The sequence below is a fragment of the Alligator mississippiensis genome, chromosome 7, assembly GCF_030867095.1.
Source record: "Alligator mississippiensis isolate rAllMis1 chromosome 7, rAllMis1, whole genome shotgun sequence".
Lineage (NCBI taxonomy): Eukaryota > Metazoa > Chordata > Crocodylia > Alligatoridae > Alligator > Alligator mississippiensis.
In genome coordinates this window covers 10,956,753-10,977,527 of record NC_081830.1, presented here as the reverse complement: position 1 = coordinate 10,977,527, position 20,775 = coordinate 10,956,753, and the positions used below count along the sequence as shown (strand labels likewise).

The following is a 20,775-nucleotide window of genomic DNA, read 5'->3' as shown; positions in this document are numbered from 1 at the left end:
TATAGCACTGGGGCCTGGCCCATAAGCAAAGCTTCTAGTTTCTCTTTTAACTGGAGAAAAATATGCATTGGGCTATATGTGCTGATGCATTGAGCCATCCGCACCCCTATGTTCATGTGATGGTGCATGCTGTGGCAAAGGTGTTAGTGTACCTATGTGACAGATGTGCCCGGAGGTGAAAGGCTAGCTGGGTATGTGTCTGTGTAAATATGCATGGGAAATGTCTGTGTGGTAGGGATGGGAGTATGTGTGCATGCTGGTGAAAGCAGGCAGGTACATAAGCAAGGCCACATGTATACATGTATTCCTACAGGTAAGCAGGTACGAGTGAGCTTGTGTACATCAGGCTCTCATCTGGGCACTGGAGTGTACCTGGAGGGAAAGATATATGGAAAAGCCTCTGCTGGATTAACTGCGTCCTTTGCACAGAGCTTGCAAAGCAGTTTTGAGGCCAATGTCACCTCTCTGCCATTTTGGGGGAGCCCCTGAGAACGGCCTGGTAACAAAATCCTGCCCCAGTCCTACACACCACCTGGCAGCCGCAGATACTAGGATTTGGATCTTCTGGCAGCTGACACAACCATTCCAAACTCATGGGCTTACACATTTTCCAGAAAATCAAATGCTTTTGCAGGGAAAACACTACAATCATTGCATGAAGTAGGAACGGTTGCATAAAGTGGCTGCTTTTACCCTGCCTTTTCTTTCTTTTTTTCCATATGGCTGGGGATTGTGATGCTCCTGCTGGGACTTAAAGCCAGAGATTTCTGGCTAGAGGGTCTTGCCCCTCTACTCAGGGTCAGGCTGACTGCCAGATTGGGGGTCAGGAAGGAATTTTGCCCCCATGGTCAGACTGGTAGGCAGGGTTTGCTTTCCTCTGTAGCAAGGGGCACAGCCTCTGCCTGAGATCTCTTTTGAGTATATATTAACAACCTTCTAGAGAAATGGGACATTGGCTGCTGTGGTCCTCCTGCTTTCCTTGTGGCAGGTTCGGTGTTATGTCTCGTGTTGTGTCAGGGTTGATGGTGATTTTATGAAAAGTTTAGATGATAGATTTCTATAGGATGGGTTGGATAGGGCTGATCCTGCCTCAGGCAGGGAGGTTAGACTAGATGACCTCTGGGGTCCCTTTCAGTCCTACCTCTTTCTGATTCTATGAAAAACCACTTTTTAATGAAAAACAGGGCTCATGTTCACCAGTACAGGCCTGCGTGCGCGAGACACTGTAGAAGCCCAACCCTGAAACTCTGCAGTGTACCACAAGACAGCCAACCTGAGCTGCACCCCTCATGCCCCCCTCTCCTCCATCCTTAACTTACACATTCCCCCCTGGGCTCACGCTGGGCTGTGCAGGTTCCTGCTTCACGATGGGTGAGACAATGGTGGGGTGCGGGATTCCCGAAGGGTGGAGCCCATGTGCGGGAGGTGGCACCATGTGTGGGGAAAACCTGCTGGACATCAGGCTGCGAGTGAGGAGGGAGAGAGAAGGACACAGGGGTCAGATGGAAACACAGCATCAGCCTCAGTGCAGATCCCAGCTACTCTCCTTAGGCCATGCACACACTCCTCCCGCCCTGTTAGTCCTTCCCCTTGACTCCAACCTACCCTGCCTCTATCAGCATTGCCTCTGAGCATGCCCTAGCTGTGCATGAAGCAACATGATGATCATCCCTTGAGTCATGCCAGGTCTGTGAATCCACAGTCCAGCCTCTCTGACAAGGGAAATGCATCCCCTGCTCTAGGACCGGCCAGATATGTAACAACTGCCATGTGCTGTGTCAGACGGCAGGTCCGTCTTGCCCAGTCTCCTGTGCCACACTTCAGCAGAGGGTGGATGCTGAAAGGGTGTGACCAGGGTTTGCACCCCCTCTTGCAGCCTCTAGCATTTAAGGTCTAGGAAATTCTCAATAGCTACCGATGCCCATCTCCTCCAACAACACGTCCAATCCTTTTTTGAATCTGGCTGAACCCTCAGCTCTCGCAACATTTGATGGCAATGAGTTACACACTTGAATTCCATGCTGGGTGAAAAAGAACTTTCTTTTGTTAGTTTTAAACTTACTACCTACTAAGCTAAGACCACTGCAGGACCTTGTGTATAGGCAGCAAACCCAGCCAGGCTCAGACCACCTACCACCAGCTTGGAGAGAACCTGATTGTGTCTAGAAGGTCCTAAACAAGGTTTTAGGATGCAGACACGATACATTTACACCAGGGGAATTTACTCTGAGGTAAAAGGGGAGCAAATGCACGATACACAGTGTTTTCTAATTGAAATGCTGCTCTTCTGTGTAGAGGTACACCGATACATCGGTCTGATATCAGATCCGTACCAATATAAAGAAAACCGGTTGTATTGGATATTGGCCCGACGGGGCCAATAATTTGGCCGATAAATGCCTGTGCTGCGCACAGCCGCAGCACAGCACTCAGGCAGCAAGGAGCACAGATGATAGCGTGGAGAGCTGCCTCCAGCTGGTAAGTCCAGTGTGGTGGAAGGGGAGATGTAGGGGGAGGGAAGGGGTAGGGGGCAGGGCAGATCAATGCCCCCTGTGGTGAGGGAGAGGGCAGGGGCTGCCCAGGCAGGGTGGGGGGAGGGAGCGCTGCTGCTTGTACCCCGGGAAGGCACGTGCCCCCCAGATCTGTGCAGAGAGGGACAGGCTGCAGCCAGGGCTGTGCAGAGCTCTTCTCGGCAGGGGCTGGGCTCAGAGCGGGTGCCGGCAGCACTGGAAGGATGCTGTATCCACTCCAAATTTTGCCGCTGTTCCACTCCCAGCACCACCATCACCAGCAGCCCAGAGCAGCCTGGGCTCAATGCCCCACCTCCACCTGTGCACCGGGAAGTCGGGGCTGTGCTGGACAGCTGGCGGCTGCACTGAGAGCGGAGCAGTGGTGAAATCTGGGGTGGATGCAGCATCCTCCCAGTGCCACCAGCACCCACTCCAAGCCCCGCCCCTGCCAAGAAGAGCCCCACACAGCCCCGGCTGCAGCCCGCCCCACCCCCCCCACCCAGCGGAGATCCGGGGGCACACACCCCCCCCCCACCATACCCTCCCAGGGTGCAAGCAGCAGTGGGAGCTACCCCTTCCATGAGCTGCGGCTCCACACGCCGCCCCTCCCCCCGGCCCCGCCTGGGCAGTTCCTGCCCCTGCCCCCTGCTTGCATCTGCGCCCTTCACACCCCTTTCACCACGCTAGAGGCAGCTGTATCGGAAAATCGGATCAGTATGGGCCTATATGCCTCCTTAAATATCGACCATCGGTATCAGCCCCAAAAAATCTCTATCGATGCACTCCTACTTCTGTGTCTACTTGCTTCTGAGGAAGCCAGAAGTCAAATAACCCTGGTGTAGGTGTTGTGCTTCCACTACCACTTCATTTTGTTCCCAGGAGCAATTTGCTCAGCGCAAGCTGGCTCTGCCCCCAAGTGGCCTGGCACTGTAACAGCACCTGCTTTGGGCAGCCAGTTTGGGGGAACTAAAGGCAAGGTAGATTTTCATCCTAAAGACTAACTAAGATATTTAGTTACTTAGGTAACTAAGGTATCATACAGACATGTGGTTTCTCCTGGGAGAGTTGCTGCTTTCCCAGGAGAAACCATGAGTGTACAGTTGTTCAGGCTTTTTCTCTCAGAGTAAAAATGGCCATTCCAGGAGAAAAATAACCTGGGTAGCAACCAGGGTTAAACCACTCCCGGGAGAATGTCTCCTGAGTGTGCAAATGTCTACGTAGAGATCCACAAGTTTTCATAAGCCGGGGCTGATTTCATCAGATGCTGTGACAGGACCACTGGAAGCAGAACTTCTGAAGAGAAAGCAGTGAGCAGAATTCAAAGGGTAGGGAAGGAAAAGGGAAGGAGAAAGGAGGAAGAACTGACTGCAGAGTAAATACTGCAGGTCAAATCCATGATAAATTAATCCACAGTATGCGTGTCCACACCCATGGACAGAGCCCTCTGCCCTGGTCCCTATTCTCAGCACAAATGTACTGCCCAGCAGAGCCTATAAGTGTAACACCAGAATTAGGTTTTGTCTCCTCCTCCTATCTCTAATCCTAATCCCAGATGAGTCCTGCCCTTGTCAACAGCCCTTCTTCCTACCCCAATACCCACCTGGACATGGAGGCATTCATTGCCAGGGCAGGGTAGGGATGCCGGAACCCCCCAGCAGGGATGGAGTACACCGGCTGTCCTTGCCTACAAACAAACACAAGGTCCCATGACATAAAGAGGACAAGCTCCCCTCTGCTTCCATCACAAAGGTGTCTTTCACAGCATCTCAACTAAGCCAGAGCAATGCACCTATCATGCTTGGACTGAGCACTCTGGGGCAAAGGCTGCCTTTACGTTGTGGGTTCATACAGTGCCTAGCATGACACCATCCTGGTCCAGGACTGAGGCTCCTATGTGCTCAATCACACATAAATAAGCTACTATTATAATTAGCAGTGACAATTCAAACAGAAATTCAGACTCATTGGTATGTCTGAGGAATACCGGTCTTCCACCTCATGAGTCACTCCGTGGGAAAGGCACAAATCTTTCTAGTATATCCATTGAGTATTTGGAATGAAAAATAACTAAAGAAGTGGGCTTATCACTTGGTCCTTTTTTGACTTCATGGTCTGAACCCAGGACACTTCCCAGATAACCTACAGAGCTAAGGCTCAGGGAACAAAATGTGGTAAGGCACAGCAATGCAGCCAGGTGCCTCACATGACCCTCTTCTGTCTGGCAGCCACACAATAAAGAGCAATATTACAAAATCCTAGGGTGCCTTTAAGTATCAGTGTATTATGGCCCAGAAACAGAAGTGCACAGACGGAGATGGCAAAATCTACCAAGGATGTGGTTCTTTTAGATGATGGATTCTGGAGAGGGCTGTGGGGAAGCTCACAGGGGATGCCCCCATCCGAGAGGTCTGGGCAGGAGGGTACAGATGCTGTTCCATGTGGAGTAAGGCAAAGTGATGTGCTTTACAAGGAAAATGGAATGCAAGTTCTGGGGGTTGGAACTGACTCGACTGGGGCCTTGGCTTCACTGTGAGCAACAACAAGGAGCTTTGCTCCTTGTGCAGCCATGGTCTGAAACGCCACTGGACGCTGGATGGGTCTGGAACAGGATGAGCTATGCTAGCCTCAGAGAAACCAGTGGTGTGGCCTCCTCTGGGTACTTACTGCGGCACAAGCCAGCCCAACGGGTGAGGGATCTGTCCCACGGCCCCTGGTGACAGCGGATAGTAAGGAGACAGCTCTGAAGGGTGAGGTGGGCGTGGGATTCCTGTGCCAGAATGGGGGTGAAAAAAAGAAGCAGGCATTAATCACAGACCCAGCAATCTTCAGTGCCCCTTTGAGAAGGCTCACAGCCTTCCCCGAGACATGGCCTCTGTATCTGTGCTTTATCAGGAGTGTGTGAAGCCTTTGCAGAGAGTGCAAGATTTCTTTTTGGTGCTCTGATGATTTCAACTTTGTAGAGACCCCCGGGGCAATGCTGAAAGCATTCCCACCCCAGGGACCACCCAAGCCCGGAGCACGCCAGGAAGACGAGAGCCTCTGCACAACTGGGGATCCTACTGTCTTCGAGCCCAGCTCAGCTGACAGGGCTGTCTCCCTACTCGGCACCAAAAGACCTTCTCCCAAAGTCTGGGCTGGTATATCCAGCCCAGCGCTCCCTTCCCTGTCACCACAGGCAGAACTGTCCCTCCCAGTCCTGAGGTTCAGGGGACTGTGAGGAGGTCTGGATTCAAAATCTGAGGCTGGAGCAGCACGAAAGTAACGAGCAACCATCCTTGAAGGGCTTCTCCTATCCCTGCTGGTGGCACCTTAGTTAGCTCCCCTTTCTTTCACACCCTGGGCCTGGGGTCTGGTCAGAGACTCTTCTCCCCCACCTGCCATATGCACAGGCTGGCAGCTGTGCCAACCTAAGCTCACCTGTCTTTGGATCAATCTCTGGTGAGAGGTGGGCAGGTGGCGAGCCTGGGGAGAAGCGGTCATTGCTGTAAGTGAGAAGCGGCGTCAATGGGTGGACGTGGTGTGGGTGCTGGACAACGGGCACCTTGTTCGACTGTAGGAGAGACAGGAGGGGGAGTCATTTGGTGCTTGAAGGAACCAAAGCCCCCAGAGGAGGGATCTGAGGGCACCAGGGCCAGGGGAAACTCACAGGCACCTGAAGCATTAGGATGGGGGTATTCAAATGCACCCATGTCCCATGCTCAGAAGCCACTCTCTTGCCTTAGCATAGAGGCCCGAGGGGTCAGTGACTGGTTGGACAGCCAGGGGTACCTGTAAGAGGTAGCCACATGCAAACAGTCCCCCACCCACAATGAGCAGGACAGGCTGGAGCAGGACCAAGCATCCAAGTACTCACCAAGTGTGCAGGCGATGGTGACCGGCTATCCTTCAGCGTCGCGCCAGCCGGGACATCGAGCAGCGGCCACTTCATCTGCAGGTACTGCAAGAGACCCAGACACTAGCAGGGTGGCACCACCATTCGGGGAGGGGAAGGGGGCACCTCTCAGCCCCACTGCTCTCCCCCAGAGCTTATTAGCTCTTGTTACCATGCTCATATGGCAAGGTGCGTGCCCCCAGCTCAGGTCACGAGTGTCCAGAATGCAAGCATCAGCAGTTGGCTAGGGACCCCCAGGCTGCTGGGGAAGTGCTGCAGGGTCTCACACTTGAGGAGCAGGCATTGAGGGAAGTGGGAGGAAGAATACATGCATCTCCACCCAGGGGCTACCCTCCACAAATGGGCAGTGGCCTCAGCAAGACCATCCCCTCCTGGGACATGTGAATTCGGACATGGAGGAGCTCTTAGCTGCATGCCCCTCTTTCTTAACTGACCATCACCCACTCACCGCAACCTTGTGCCTGCCAGAAGCTGTTGTCCAGCACCCCCTGGCAGATCATGGCAGAGACAGCAAACCACAGCCATGCTGCTGCTGTCCCAAGAGCCAGCCACCCCCACAGCTGGAAGTCAGCCTGCAAATTCACCCCCACCTTGTCACCAGCATGGCAGCCACTGCACAGCCACTTTCCACAGCCACTGCATTGTACAGAGAGGGTCTGGCACAGACACCTGGGTTCTTCTATTTTGTTGCCTTTTACATCCTGATGTAATTTTGTGCAGCTTTGATCCTGACCAGCCCTCCCCTTCCTTCTCTGACACAGGGCTCTAATGCCTTGACCTGTTCCAAGGGAACCTTCTCTAAGCTTGAAGAGAACAGCACCAAGGCCTCTGGCTCCCTCACCCACCTCCCAACCCTCCTCTCCATTTGCAGGGTCCTCAGAGGGTGATGATGATGACACTCTGGTTCTCTGTGTCCTTCAAGGGACAATTTCTAGCTTTGCCAGCCCCAAACTCCCAGCTCCAATCTGCCCCCATCCCACCAGCATCACGAATTTGGCTTCAACACAGTGATGATCTTTTTAGATACACTTCTGCAGCCTGTTCTCTGCTCCGTGCATTCTAGGTTTAAGGCTGGACTAAGGCCCTCTTTTCTTCCCAGGCAGAAGGGCTACAAACTTGTAAACAGAGCACTGGGGGGGGGGAAGGAAGGGCAAAAATCCTGATGCATTCATGTGATTCCCGCACCAGGGGTTTTAAAAGGAAGCAAATACCGAGACATGCACTAAAAGGAGGAGAGTGGCACTGAGTCTCTGAAGGCCCAGGGCTCGTAGTGGAGTCCCAGAATTGTCCCAGCAGGGTGTTATTCCTCCAGCTGCGAACAGTCACCCAGTTCCCTTGGCAAGAGCACAGCAATGAACCAAAGCCCTTTCCGGGATCCCTTCCAAGCCCCGGCACTGAGCGCTGCCTGCTGAGTGGCTCCCAAGGGCTGACAGCTGCTGACACTCCAAGGTGGCGGGTGTCCAGCTGTTCAGGGCCAGCCCTGCCAGGAGGCACTGACTGCCATGCGGCAAGCACTCAAAGGGTGAGGGGGCCGGGGCGAGCCAGGATCCATATACCTCTTGCAGCACACCTCAGTATGGCACTGGGGCCATGGCCTTGCCCTCCTCTGCCAAAGATGCCACCTGCTCTCTGTACAAAGACCTCTCTTCCTCCCCCTCCCACTCTTTTCTTCTGGTGGCCTCCAACCTCACAGCAATACGTTTCCCTCTTTCCGCAAGCTTACACCCTTAATTCCAGCCATGTGATGCCCAGAGAGACCTGGGCCCATGGCCCCCGCCCTGGGTCTAGTCTGTCTGTGGCAGCCAGCACTGGGAGGTGGACAGTGTGGGTGCTGGGATGGAGCATGTGAACGGGCTGCAGGAGCTGGGAGCCTGTTGGGAATCGGTGGATAGCACAGACATGTGTGTAGACAGGGTTAGGCCAGCCAGACCCAAATGGGAGTGGAAGTCCATCCTCTCTGCCATTTCCTAATGCCTGTCCAAGAAGCCCTACTACCCTCCCAGAGTTTGCCCCCATAACATGGCCAACCTCCGCCATCCACTCAGCTTGCCAGCACTCATCAGTGTCTTGCAACGTCAAAGCTGGTGGCAGTGCTGTGTGTGGGAACATGGTAAGACCAAGGCTAACCTGCCAGAGCCATATGGTGAGCATTGCTCTAGGGTTGCTGTGAAACAAAGCAAGGGGACACAGGGGGCTGGTCTCACCTATCTGAGCTGTAACATGGAACAAGTGAGGCTCTGGGGTGGGAGGACAACACAAGAAAGGAGCTGAACGCTGGTGCCTAGCAGCGGTTGTCTGTGCTCATGCTCCACCCCAGCCAGAGGGGCACTCCTCCTCTCAGGCTGGACCTGACAAACCTCAGCTTTTCCTTTCCTTCAATCACTTCTTCCACCCTTCCAGCTGGGAACACCATTCAGCCGGAAGAAGAAAACATGAGGGATAATCAAGAATGGTTTGCAGGTCAGAGGGACCTGAAATAGATTGCATTACACCAAGAAGGAAATGGATCGCAAAGGGTATAAATCACTAGCTATCATAGAAAATTAGCCAATGAAACTCAACAGACACAGAGAGGAGTAGGCTAGGAATGGGTGTGTATCGGGACAAAAGGAACTCAAATAACATTTTGCTAGCTGGAATGGGAGAACTGTCCACAAGGCAGAGAAGACAGAAGCATCCACTCAATATTTCTGTTCCATGCTCAGGAGAAAGTCAGAGAACAGGTCCCTGTCACACAGCGATGGTGAAACCATCTGTGCTAGTATGGGGCAAGGGAGGGGGAACATCAAACAGCTACAAAAGTTAGACATTTATAAATCAGACCTAAGTGCTTTCCATCAGGGAAGTGCTCTCCAGGCCACAAATGCTGATGCTCAGCAAGCCCTGGAAGACTGGAGAAGCTCCAGAGGAGTAGAAGAAAGCTTGTGTTGTACCCCAGGTCCGTGGGAGGGTCTGGGTAATTGCGGGTCTCTGTCGAACTGTCCTGGATCTTGGGTGAATCATAGCACAGATGACAGAGAACTTGATGTCCCCAGGGGCAGTGTCTACATGGGGTCTGAAGGTATGACCACCCATGCAGAGGGACTGCCTTGTTTTTGAAGATGCTGTTGTATAACAGAAGTGGAGAACAGGACAAATTTCAGACCTGATCTAACATGCACTGTGCACCTACCCGTGACACTGCCCAGCCCCACAAGGCTTGGGCACTACCGCTTTACATGTCTTCTGCGCTATGCGTGTGCCTCACTGCCCTGTGTATTGGGATACAGGCTAACAAAATAAAGGCTCTTTGCACTTCCACTGTGTAGGGATGAACCAGCATCAATGCCAGACCATAGGGAGGGAACGTGGCGCGTGAAATGCCAGGGCTTGGGAATGCGGAGTGGATGAGCTGCAGCTGTGCGCTGGAATTTCCCTAATGCACAACTCCCTGTGATGCAAAACAGCTGGGAGGAAATCCCAGCATGCCTTGTGCAGAGGCGGGGCAACCAAGGAGCAAAAAAGCGGATTAACCGTTCAATTCCTGCACAGGAAACCATTTCTGCGTGTGTGCACATGCACGCGTGCTCTGTACCTTTCTTCCCAGGGTAAGAATTTCTGCTAGCATGGAAGACATCACCAACAGATTCCACCTCAGGACAGCTAAGACAGTCTCAGGCTACCCCATCACACGAGGAAGAACAGCAGCTTTGCCCATTAATTCAACTGTATCTCCTTCAAGAGTCCCATCTCACCTAGAAGGGGCATAAAGCTCTGCCCTTGATCCTGTCCACACCCCTGGATGGGCAGTATCATGCCTGGGCACTGGATTCTCAGACATGAATGCTGCTCCTAACTTTGTCCAAGATACCACATCTTGAGACCTCTGGGCTCTTTTTAGCTATTCAAGGCTCTGCCTTTGGTCTCATGTAGCATCCAAGAAGCAAATTTGGCCAGCTGGCTGCTGCGGAGACATTTAACAGTCCAATGGCATCTTGCATTCTCCATCACCCTGAGAGGATGGGGTGGACAAGAGAAGGCCTAGCTGGAAATTTTCCCTTGAAACTTTGTTTTGACCAAAACAAAATGCTGTTTTTCAAAGAAATGAAATTTCTAGGAGCAAAAAGATTGATTGGAATGATAATTTGCCACAAAAAAAAACCTTCAAAAAACACTTCAGAAATTTCAGGACTGTGAAATCCCATTTTCAACTTGATTTTATCCTTCCTTTCCTCATTATACTTACATAAACTTGCCACAGGTTGGCAGTGGGACCTAATACGCACTTTGCCCATGGACCTACACATTGTGAAGTGAATACTTGGGTACTAGGACTCCTGTTCCAGATACAGGACTGAGATGCAGAGGGCAGAACTCCCACCAGGGTCCAAATGACTCACATCTACATTGCACTCCCACCTGGGCTCAAGTAGGAGAGGGGGAAGAGTCCCGGTCAGGGCTTGTTGAGGAGAGGAAGCAATCGTTCCTGTCCTTTCAACCTTAAAAGAGGAACCATATTATATTGGAGGGAAGAGAAACCCATTTAATAACTAAAAATAACTGTGGCCCTAGGAGGAAGCAAGGGGAGGGTGCTGGGTGGGCTTGAGTCTCCTATTGTCCAACAACCTCCTATTCCGGGGACGTGTGCACATTGAGTCTGGACAAAGGGAAGCTTTGCAAAAGAGCTCACAGCCCCCCCCCAGGAGTGCCGTGCGCTCCTGGAAGGAGCTGCTGGCTCACCCCCGTGTGAGGCCGCATTTCCATTTCTGCCCCGGAGCTGAAAGCCAAACATTTCCAAGTCTGCAGAGAGCTCCCTGCCAAGAGGAAAGCTTTGGAATCTGGGCGGTGCAGGCTTTTCTCTCTCAGCGAGAAGGAGGAGGAGGAGTTGGACGGGGTCCCATGCATTCAGCAGTGGCGGGGAAAGGAAACGGGGCCTGTGTATGTTTGCGAAGGAACAGGAAGAACACTTATCTCATTCCCGGGACGCACAAACAGGCCGAAGGAACTGCCTGGCCTGTAGCAAGCGCCGCGTGCGCCGGCTTCCCCCAGCCTTCCCAGCTCCGAGGGGAGCTGACCACTGCAGGGCAACTGTGACAGGGAAGTGGAAGTTAGACCCTCATTTAGCTGCAGGCAGCGGCCATCTGCAAGCCAAGAGCAAACGGGTGTCTGGAGAAGCCAGGGCAGCGTGCCATGCACTTAGGAAGGGAAAGGGCCACAGACTCCATGCATCAGAATGACAACAAAAGAAAAGCCCCGGGCCATCTTAGTTAGGTATGGACGTACCAGGAGGCCCAGGGTCCTGCTTGCAAAACGTTTCAGGGTACAGCAGACCTCAGCTTCCAGCCACTTACTCAGGGGTAAGACAAGACACGCAGAAGTTACCCTGGAGTAGCTGACAAATAGCAATTGTTCCCCAACCCCTCAACTCACTAGTACCTGGCTGGCTGTGCATACTTGGGTGTAGGTGTTGCCCAGGTACAGATGGCAGGTACAGGAGAAATGGAGCTATTGATGGGGAGTTGTGAAAGGACCCCAAATCTTGCAACCAGCTCCTGGCCTCAGTCTGAAACAGCCTGAACCTGTTGACACTGTACTTGGGGACAAGTGGGTTACAAAGCCTAGCATGCTGTGGGGGGTGGTAAGAGGCTGTGATTTCTCTGTGGGCTCGGGTCTGCGGATGCTGCCTAAGGGATAGGTCTGCCTCGTTATCAGTTTATAACTAGTAAAATCTGACTGAAAGTCTGCCCCTGCAGAGTACCTGGTCCTTGCCACAGTGCGAGATGCCCCCAACATCTTTGAAAGCCAGACATGACCAGCTCCCTCCACCCCTCTCATTCCCCTGTTACAACTGACTGGCATCGCCCAGGGATGGAGCAGGGGGCTGGGCCTGGTGTGGCTGCAGTAAAGGCCCGCTGACATGGTGCAAGGAGGGGCACTTTGTGCCACAGTTGCCTGGGGGAGAACGTCCCCCTGCCCCTCCGCATGGACATGGCAGGGTATGCACAACCTACAGTCTGACCCTACCTCACCTCTCACACAGGCGCCACCCTTGCACCCAGGATCTCTAGCACTGATTTGCAAGGTTGTTTTGCTCCCAATGGAAGGGAGCAGATGCCTGTAGGCGCAAGAGGCCTTGTCGTCCGCCCCCCCACCCCGACCTTGTGAGGAAAGAAAGACGGGGCTCTGGGGAGCAGAGGCCGAGCCCCGTGGACTGACTCGGGGTTGGGAATCTGAAACCAGAGCCCATCCTGCAAAAGGCCTAAAAAAGGCCAATTGTGGAGGAGGCAGGGAGCCAGGGTCGTCATCTGTACCAGGAGTATGCGTGGTATGCGGTCGGCCCCGTGACCCTGTGCGAGCTCCAGCGGCGACCTACAGTACACTCCGCGCTCTCAGTACAGTAGAAAGCCGCTTCCTAAAGTGCCGCTTTGATGTGCTCTCCAAACCCCGAGATCAAAGCGGCCGGGCTGGCGTGGGGAAGTCCCTGCGTCTGGCGGCTGTACAGCTCCAATCTGTTTCAAAACACTGGAGCTCTCCCGGACTGCCGAGTCATTTCTCAGAGGCAAGTGCACAGCGCCCGGCTCGCTGGGGTACCGGGCCGCGTGCCCCGATGGCCATCCAGCGTCCCGTGGGCCACAGAGCCCTTCAGCTCAGAAAAGGCACGCGGGACACTCTTCCCTATGCAACACGCCCAACCTGGGCATTTTCCAGCTGGTTTATTTACACACACACACACACACACACACACACACACACACACCATCCCCTTCCCCCAGCCCCCTCCGATCAACAAAGGGGGCTTTCTCATCAGTAAGTGGAGACACTGCTGGGGGAAAAGGGGGCGGGGGAGGACATGGTGCTTCCAAGAGAGATGGATAAAGGCCGATTCTCATGTGAAACCGTGTCGGGGGGGCCAGGGAGGAACCCTCTCCAAATATACAAAAAGGGGGAGCGAGTTAATGGTTCGGCGGTAAAGTGGAAAAACCAACCCTGCGTCCCTCACACAAACGCTCACTGTACAGAGCCCCGCACAGAAAAACAAGGTAATGGCATATTGAAGCCATAAAAGTTTCAAACTGGTTACATTCCAGAGAGATTAGAACAGGCCCTGGTTGCTTGTTACCACCCCTCACGCTCCCCTCCCCAAAAAGGGAGGGAGGGAAGAAGGGGAATGAATAGGACTTTAACCATTTCCCTGCCACTGGCTGCTGAAACTGCACATGCAGTACAATGCACCCTGCTGTCTGTCCATTAACCTCCCATTCGCCAGACAGCTTCCCCTCCGCTGGGGATTAACACCCACCCATTCAGCCCGGCAACCCCAAGCAGGAACAATGGGTCACAGAGAACCACCGACACTGGAGAGCCAGAGGCTGCCAGGAGGGTGCTGTTCTCCCCTCTGCGCTGGGGGAGGAGGAGAGAACGCCACTGCATTTGCTAATGCCCGAGTAGGGATTTTAATGACCGGATTTCCTGTGTCTTCCACATGCAGCAACAGAGAGGACCTTATCCCCACACAACACACTGGACATGCTTGTACCATGCTGCAAGCTACAGTGAGCTACAGCAATGCCAAGATGACCCTGGGGAGCCTTACTTCTGTCCCCCGAGGGTCTTGGGGCTGACCGCAGCTTGTCTTCCTTCAGGACCAAGTACGGTCGTCCAAACTCCAGCAGAACGTTCTGCAGCAGCACCTGTTCTGCCTGAGCAGAGCTGGTTCTCCTCGGTCCCTCCAACAATCACTTGAACTCACGGTCAACTCCATTACACACCCAACTTTTGTTCCAAGGCAGTCTGCATTAGGGCCCGACTGCCTCAGATTGAGGTTTCTGATACTCCAGTACATTAACAAGGGCAGGAATACTCACTGCTTTCACTGCCAAGTTACAACAAGGTGCATTTCTTTCCTGGGCACTGATAAACTGGGAAGAACCATCCTGGCCTGAATATGTGCTCCCCCTATGGGGTTGACTTCTTGTCCTATCTTTCTGTCATCATACTTGTTTCCTGAGCTGTTGGGGTAGGGTTTCTGTTAGGGTTTTGTCTCCGATAAAAGCAAGCTTCAGACTTCACTTCTGAATGCAAGGGTGGTTTGAATTACACTATCTAACCTTTGGAGTATTTGTGGGATAAATGTCTTTTTGGAAAAGTGGGAATCATGGCACAGAAGTGTCTCTAAGACCTTTCTCTTATAATGGCTAATCTAAAGGTCCAGGATGAATCTAAGGCCCAGCTATCTGTAAGATCATAGTACATACAGACATTTAAGAATCCAGAGAACATCACTCAGGCATTCCTGTTTGTAATCTAAAACCAAGTAGGTGTGCTGTAACAAATATTTGGGGAGTCGGGATGGGATGCCTTTGTAAAAAATGAAGCAACAGAGAATCCATCACATCCCTAGGTGAGTGGTTCCAATGTTTTGCACAAAATTGACACTATTTCCTATTTGGATTGGTCTGGCCTCAGCTTCCAGCTCCTGGATCACTGACTAAGGCACTCTCTGGCTTTGGGAATCTTTTAACCGCATAGGTACTTTTAGACTGTGATCTAGTTTGCCTTTTATTGAAAGGAAGGTTGACAATTGTGGCCCTCCAGCCCCTACCTGTTGGGCAGGATTTTCAGGCCTCTGATGATTCTCCAAACTCTCTCCAACTTGCCTCAAGCACTGATGCAGTATCCCCACAGCGGTGCTACACAGATATAATGGAATCTCTTTATTCCTGCATCACACCCCAGAGCCCCATTAGCCCCGTGCTCCACAGCATCATGCTCCTGCTGAAGCGTCCCCATGAGACAGCCCTCCATTCAGGAAGTGTGGCCTAGATCACCCTAAACGTGCCCTGTTAAACCACATAGTGGCTTTCTGGTTTGAGCAAACTAAAAGAGCCAGAATATTCCACAAGACCGTGTCCTCGGTCATTACTGTCCAATCCCTCTATGTAACCTGCAAACCTAACTGGATCTAATTCTCGCACGTTCTTCCAGATCATGAAGAAAGGTCATGAACAGCATTCAGCCAAAAACTGATCCACTGGGGTTCTCAGTAAAAACCCTCTGTCACTGCAAGATAACTCCCTATTAACAATGGCATGCTATGCAATTAGCCCGTACTAATAGCCTTGCAGAGTTTCAGGAATGCACTCTTTCTTTCCTGGGTTTTCACTTCCTTTGACAGATTCTGAGCCACTCCACCTCTTTAGTTTCAGCTGCTGGAAGTTTTTGCAGAGCTCTTGTATTGTTAGTGGGTGCCTGGAGGGCTTGGATGGTCCTTCTCTATTGTCTTGCTAAGAACGTCTATCCACGAGGCTTAGGGCTTGAATGCTTTTGTGTAGATCTGTGAAGTGTTCTGCTCAGATTTCCTCTTCCTGGACAAGCAGCTTTCTTTCCATTGTTATTGCTTTGTATGACAGTCACTCCACAGAGAACCTAATCAGATCAGAGCCCTATTGTACCAGACAAGGGACAAACCCATGGACAGAGACTGTCCCTGGACCCCATCCTGGCTTGCCTGCAGTTGTTGGCATCTACTTAGGCTTCACCACGTGGAATGACTGGCTCTCCTAGGGATATAGCTCCTTAACACCCCATGTGTGTCCAGATTCCTGATAAAGGGGGTTTCACAGTTGAGACTGGAGAAATCCCCCTTCTGCAATCTCCTCCCCTACAGTTCCTTATTTCCTGCGCCCATTTTTGAAGTTGCAGTCGCCTCCCTCATTGGGTATATAGTTAGGGACCATTTTGTTGCCCTGCTCAGGCATCTGCTTGGTATCATTTGTGGCTTGGCCAATCCATTTGTCTATGGACATTTCAGTCCAGTTTTCTGTCTACGCTTCTGTGTTTTTTCTTTGCATTCTTTGGTCTGTACCATCTCCCCGGGGGTTTGTGGAGATTTTTGTGGTGTGCAGCATTTCACAATTCATTTGGAGAAGTACGAGGCAGTCGCAGGAGGATGCTACATGACTACAGACAGACATCTTGCTGCTAGGGCCATCTCATGGTGGATCCTCTCAAACTGGTTACCCACAGGATCCTTCCTGACCCTGAGCTCAGCACCAGGAGGATTGTCATCAAAGGGGGAAAAAAGGATGTAGTAGTGAAAGCACTAATCAAAGCACTGAACCTGTGCAAGAAACCTGAATCCTCCTCAAAGTCCATCCCAGGCATGCACATAGGCCATTAAGGCCTGGGCTTCTGCTCCTGGCTTTGTCCATGCTCCTTCTCTACATCAAAATAGCTCAAGTGGCTTAAAATACCTACTTGGCCAAAAGCTGGCTTTCTCTGCTCTCTGACGCATGTCCAAGCTACTGCGCTCCACCTCTAGCTCCTTCCAGAGCTGAATTTCTATAGCAGGCTCCACCAGCAACTGGTGGTACTGAGCTAAGGCTCACCTTTAAGTGCAACAAACCCAAGAGGGAAAAAGATGCTCTATACTCATTCTCTAGCCACTTCTAGGCATTGCTGCCCTTCACAGAACAGAACAAAATCATCTCTTGGCAATCGGGGAAGCTCTTTAAGACAATTATCCAGGTGCACATCTGTGAGGGGCAAGCAGGAAAGTGTATGCTTAGGGGCAACCAACATTCATTAGAGGCAAGTCCTGTCAGACCAACCTGGTGGCCTTCTATGACCAGGTCACAAAATCCTTGGACGCAGGTGTCGCGGTGGATGTAGTCTTTCTGGACTTTTGGAAGGCCTTTGACACTGTCTCTCACCCCATTCTCATTAAAAAAATTAAGAGATCGTGGTGTCGATGCCTACACAGGCAGATGGGTCACCAATTGGCTGTAGGGCCGCACCCAGAGAGTGGTGGTGGACAGGTCATTTTCGACCTGGAGGGATGTGGGCAGTGGGGTCTTCCAGGGCTTGGTCCTCGGGCCTGCACTGTTCAACATCTTCATCAGTGACTTGGACAAGAGGGTGAAAAGCACCTTGTTCAAATTTGCAGATGACACTAAGATGTGGGGAGAAGAGGGCATGCTAGAAGGGAGGGACAGGTTGCAATTGGATCTGGGCAGGTTACAGGGGTGGGCGGATGAGAATAAGATGGGATTCAATATTGACAAGTGCAAGGTACTGCACCTAGGGAGAAAGAACCAGCAGCATACCTACAGGTGGGGAACTCCCCCCTTGTCAGCACAGAGGCAGAAAAGGATCTTGGAGTCACTATTGATATCAAGATGAACATGGGTTGCCAATGTGAGGAGAAGTCAGGAAGGTGAACCGCACTTTGTCACGCATCCACAGATGCATTATGAGCAGGTCCAAGGAGGTGACCCTCCCCCTCTATGCGACACAGGTCAGGCTGCAGTTGGAGTACTGTGTCCAGTTCTGGGCATCGCACTTCAGGAGAGCTGTGGACAACATGGGAAGGGTCCAGAGGAGGGTCACTCACATGATCAGGGGGCAGCAGGGCAGGCCCTACAAGGAGAGGCTACAAGACCTGAACCTGTTTAGCCTCCACAAAAGAAGGCTGAGAGGGGATCTAGTGGCCGTCTATAAACTGGCCAAGGGAGACCAGCAGGCAATGGGAGAGTTCCTGTTCCTCCGAGCACTACTGGGAGTAACAAGGAATAATGGCCATAAGTTGACAGAGAGTAGGTTCAGGCTAGATATCAGGAGGCACTACTTCACAGTCAGGGCAGCTAGGATCTGGAACCAACTTCCAATGGAAGTGGTGCTTGCTCCTACCCTGAGGATCTTCAAAAGGAGGCTAGATAGACACCTTGCCAGGGTCATTTGACACCAGCATCCTTTCCTGCCCAAGGCAGGGGGTCAAACTTGGTGATGTGCTCAGGTCCCTTCCGACCCTACCAACTATGGATCTATGCTTCCTTCTACACTGCAGCAATTGGAAAGACCAATTATTTCCAAGTGCTCTGGGCTATGAAACTTGCTGAGACCAAACTAAAGAATATATCTGAGCCTTGAGAGTGTCTAAGACCTAGTAGGAGGCACATCCTCCTTGCACTGCTCTCCCATGCAAACTAGTTGCTCAATGCCAGGTACCATTCTCCATAAAGACAGTCACCAATGAGCCCACTTGGGGTCCCAGGTAAACCAAAGGAAGGAAAAGGTGAGTGGCAAGGAGTGATGGCATGGAGGAGAAAAGCAGAAGGATAAAAAGAGGACAGACAGCACCTCCTTGCATAGCATTTACCCACGCAGAACTTCCCCTGCTGTCATGTTGCCCCTTTATTGGGCTTGGTTCCATTCCTCTAAGTAACTAAAACACCTAGCTCTTATCCCACACCCACCCATCCACAGGTCTCCAACCCCTATATAAAGGAAGGCAGAAGGGGAAATTGAGGATCAGGAAAGGGAATGGACTTGCCCAGAGTCATGGGAGCAGGGCAGTGGCAGAGTTGAGGATCAAACTTAGATGTCCCAAGCTCCAGCCCATCCCACAATTGAGTGCCTCATTGTCAGAGGCCTGCCGGCTGCAACTAAACTGAATCCCTCTTGCCGCCGGTAAATTTTGCCACCTCACGGTCCAACCCTGTCCTTCCATCAGACAACGCTGGCCCCAATTCAGAACCCTGAGTCACCCCCACATTCAGCCTAATCAGATTTTCCACCAGGATGATCAGCTCTTTCTTCAAGAACCCTATTGTTTGACTGGGAAAAGCCCCAAGTTTCCACCCCATGGTCCTGGCTGTCTCATCCCTTGTGCTGGCAGTGCACGTATACCGTAATCTGCCTGCGTCAGAGCCACTGGATGTGTCCGTGTTGGGGAAAGGAAATGCGCTAGGAAGGGTGTGAACTCACACATGAAAGGCTTTGTCTGTGCCCTATTCCATAGAGAGGAGCTGACCAGATGTAGCACCCTTCTCTTAGGGGTGCTACATAACAGAGGCCTCACGGAGACAGGGTGATGAGGCTTTGATAAGCAACAGGCTTGACAAGAACAAAGCTGGGTGGGTGCTGGGGGAAGGAAGAGTGGAGGCAGCTGCCAAAGGAACTGCAGTCATTCTGGACTGGGATGGTACAAGGGAGGCCCCACTTGCACAGCCCCTAGTATGGTGGCAGAGGGACTGCTGAGCACCGGGGTGAGGAAGGTCCTGTTGGCTTGGCTAGAGCTGCAAGGTGTGACTGCAGACAGCCCGAAGGACAAGGCAGGCAAAGGAGAAGGAAAGAAGGGGAAAGCAAGAATAGGCCCTAGCTGCCCCCAAGGCAGGGGCTGGGGGGCATTTGGACACACAGTGTTGGAAAGCAAGTGCCAGCCCCCAGGCAGCATGTGTCCAGAAGTCCCCGGAGAGGATGCATAACTTGTGTGCTCACCCCCAAGGACGCCAACCACTTTCCCAGGGCCCTGCTGGATTCCTGGAGATTACAGACCCTGCAGCAAAACAAGTCTAAGCTAGCCCCAAGCATGCCCCCAGCCCCCACTTCCCACATGCACATGAAGGCACCATTATCCGTGGGCTCTTCCACCCCCAGACCCACAGGGGAGGCCTCTCCTCTCCTCGGCTGTTTACACAGCTGCAGAATTAACTGACAAGTCACCCTTCCCCTTCCCCCTCCCCCTTCACAATTACATTAAACGCCTGTACGCCTGTCACCCCCGCCCCAAAATACTCCAAGCCAGAGATCTGCACCAGATCCAGTCGGATCTCCAATAAACATTCCCATATGCTGCCAGGACCCGGCACTCAGGCACCAGTTGCAGGTTTCTCAGGAGCTAAAAGACAGAACGCAGGTCCACAACTTTGCAGGGGTGGCAAACAGTTGTGTTGTGGTGTTTCATTGCTCCATCCCACGGTCCCAAGGCTGCCATTCGCTCCTGCAGAACTTGCAGTGATCTGCATGAAAGGAACAGACAGAAAACGCGGCAGCAAAATGAGAACAAAGTGGTTTGGGGAGAAATCTCCACATTGGGAGGTGTACGAAGGAGTGCAGAGGCAAACCAGTTGCTAAAGTTTCGGAGCCAAACGGCATCTCCAAGATTCGATGCCAATTCGATGTCTCTGGCCTCTTGTCTAGACATGTGCTAGACAACGATCCTGGAGAGACTGGGCTTGAGAGAGCGCATTGAGCCCATGCTAGGCTGGCCAATAAAGCTACTCAAGTATAAAGCACAGTATGGAGCTAGACCAATATAGCTGCAGCAGGACGGAGTCCTATCAGTGTGATTTTACCAGACTAAGCGGTAACACCTTCCCCACCTGGGCAAGGCTTGGAACAAAGGGAGTCCAGACCCTTGGCTAACGTATGCCAACATCCCACCTTCGCATCCCAGCCTGGACAATCCTTGGGATCTTAGGGGCGGGGGAATGGAGTGATTTAAAACAGAGCCGGCCGCTCCTCAGGAAATCCAGCATGCGCCTTTCTCCGCAGGATTTCAGCTGAGGAAGGCTAAGCCAGTGGTTTCCAATCTGCATCCCCCTGCCGGGCAAC

The 20,775-nt window shown here is 52.3% G+C and overlaps 1 protein-coding gene across 1 annotated transcript in view; it reads right to left on the bottom strand.

Annotated features, from left to right (window-relative positions):
• TCF7L1 (transcription factor 7 like 1) overlaps positions 1–20,775 on the bottom strand; it is a 59,182-nt gene that overhangs the window by 4,419 nt on the left and 33,988 nt on the right. The window contains exons 4-8 of the mRNA XM_019481149.2: positions 6,364–6,447; positions 5,928–6,060; positions 5,175–5,277; positions 4,111–4,194; positions 1,320–1,463 (exon numbers count right to left, since the gene is read on the bottom strand). Coding sequence (XP_019336694.1) covers positions 1,320–1,463; positions 4,111–4,194; positions 5,175–5,277; positions 5,928–6,060; positions 6,364–6,447 — 548 coding nt within the window. The remainder of the gene's footprint in view (positions 1–1,319; positions 1,464–4,110; positions 4,195–5,174; positions 5,278–5,927; positions 6,061–6,363; positions 6,448–20,775) is intronic.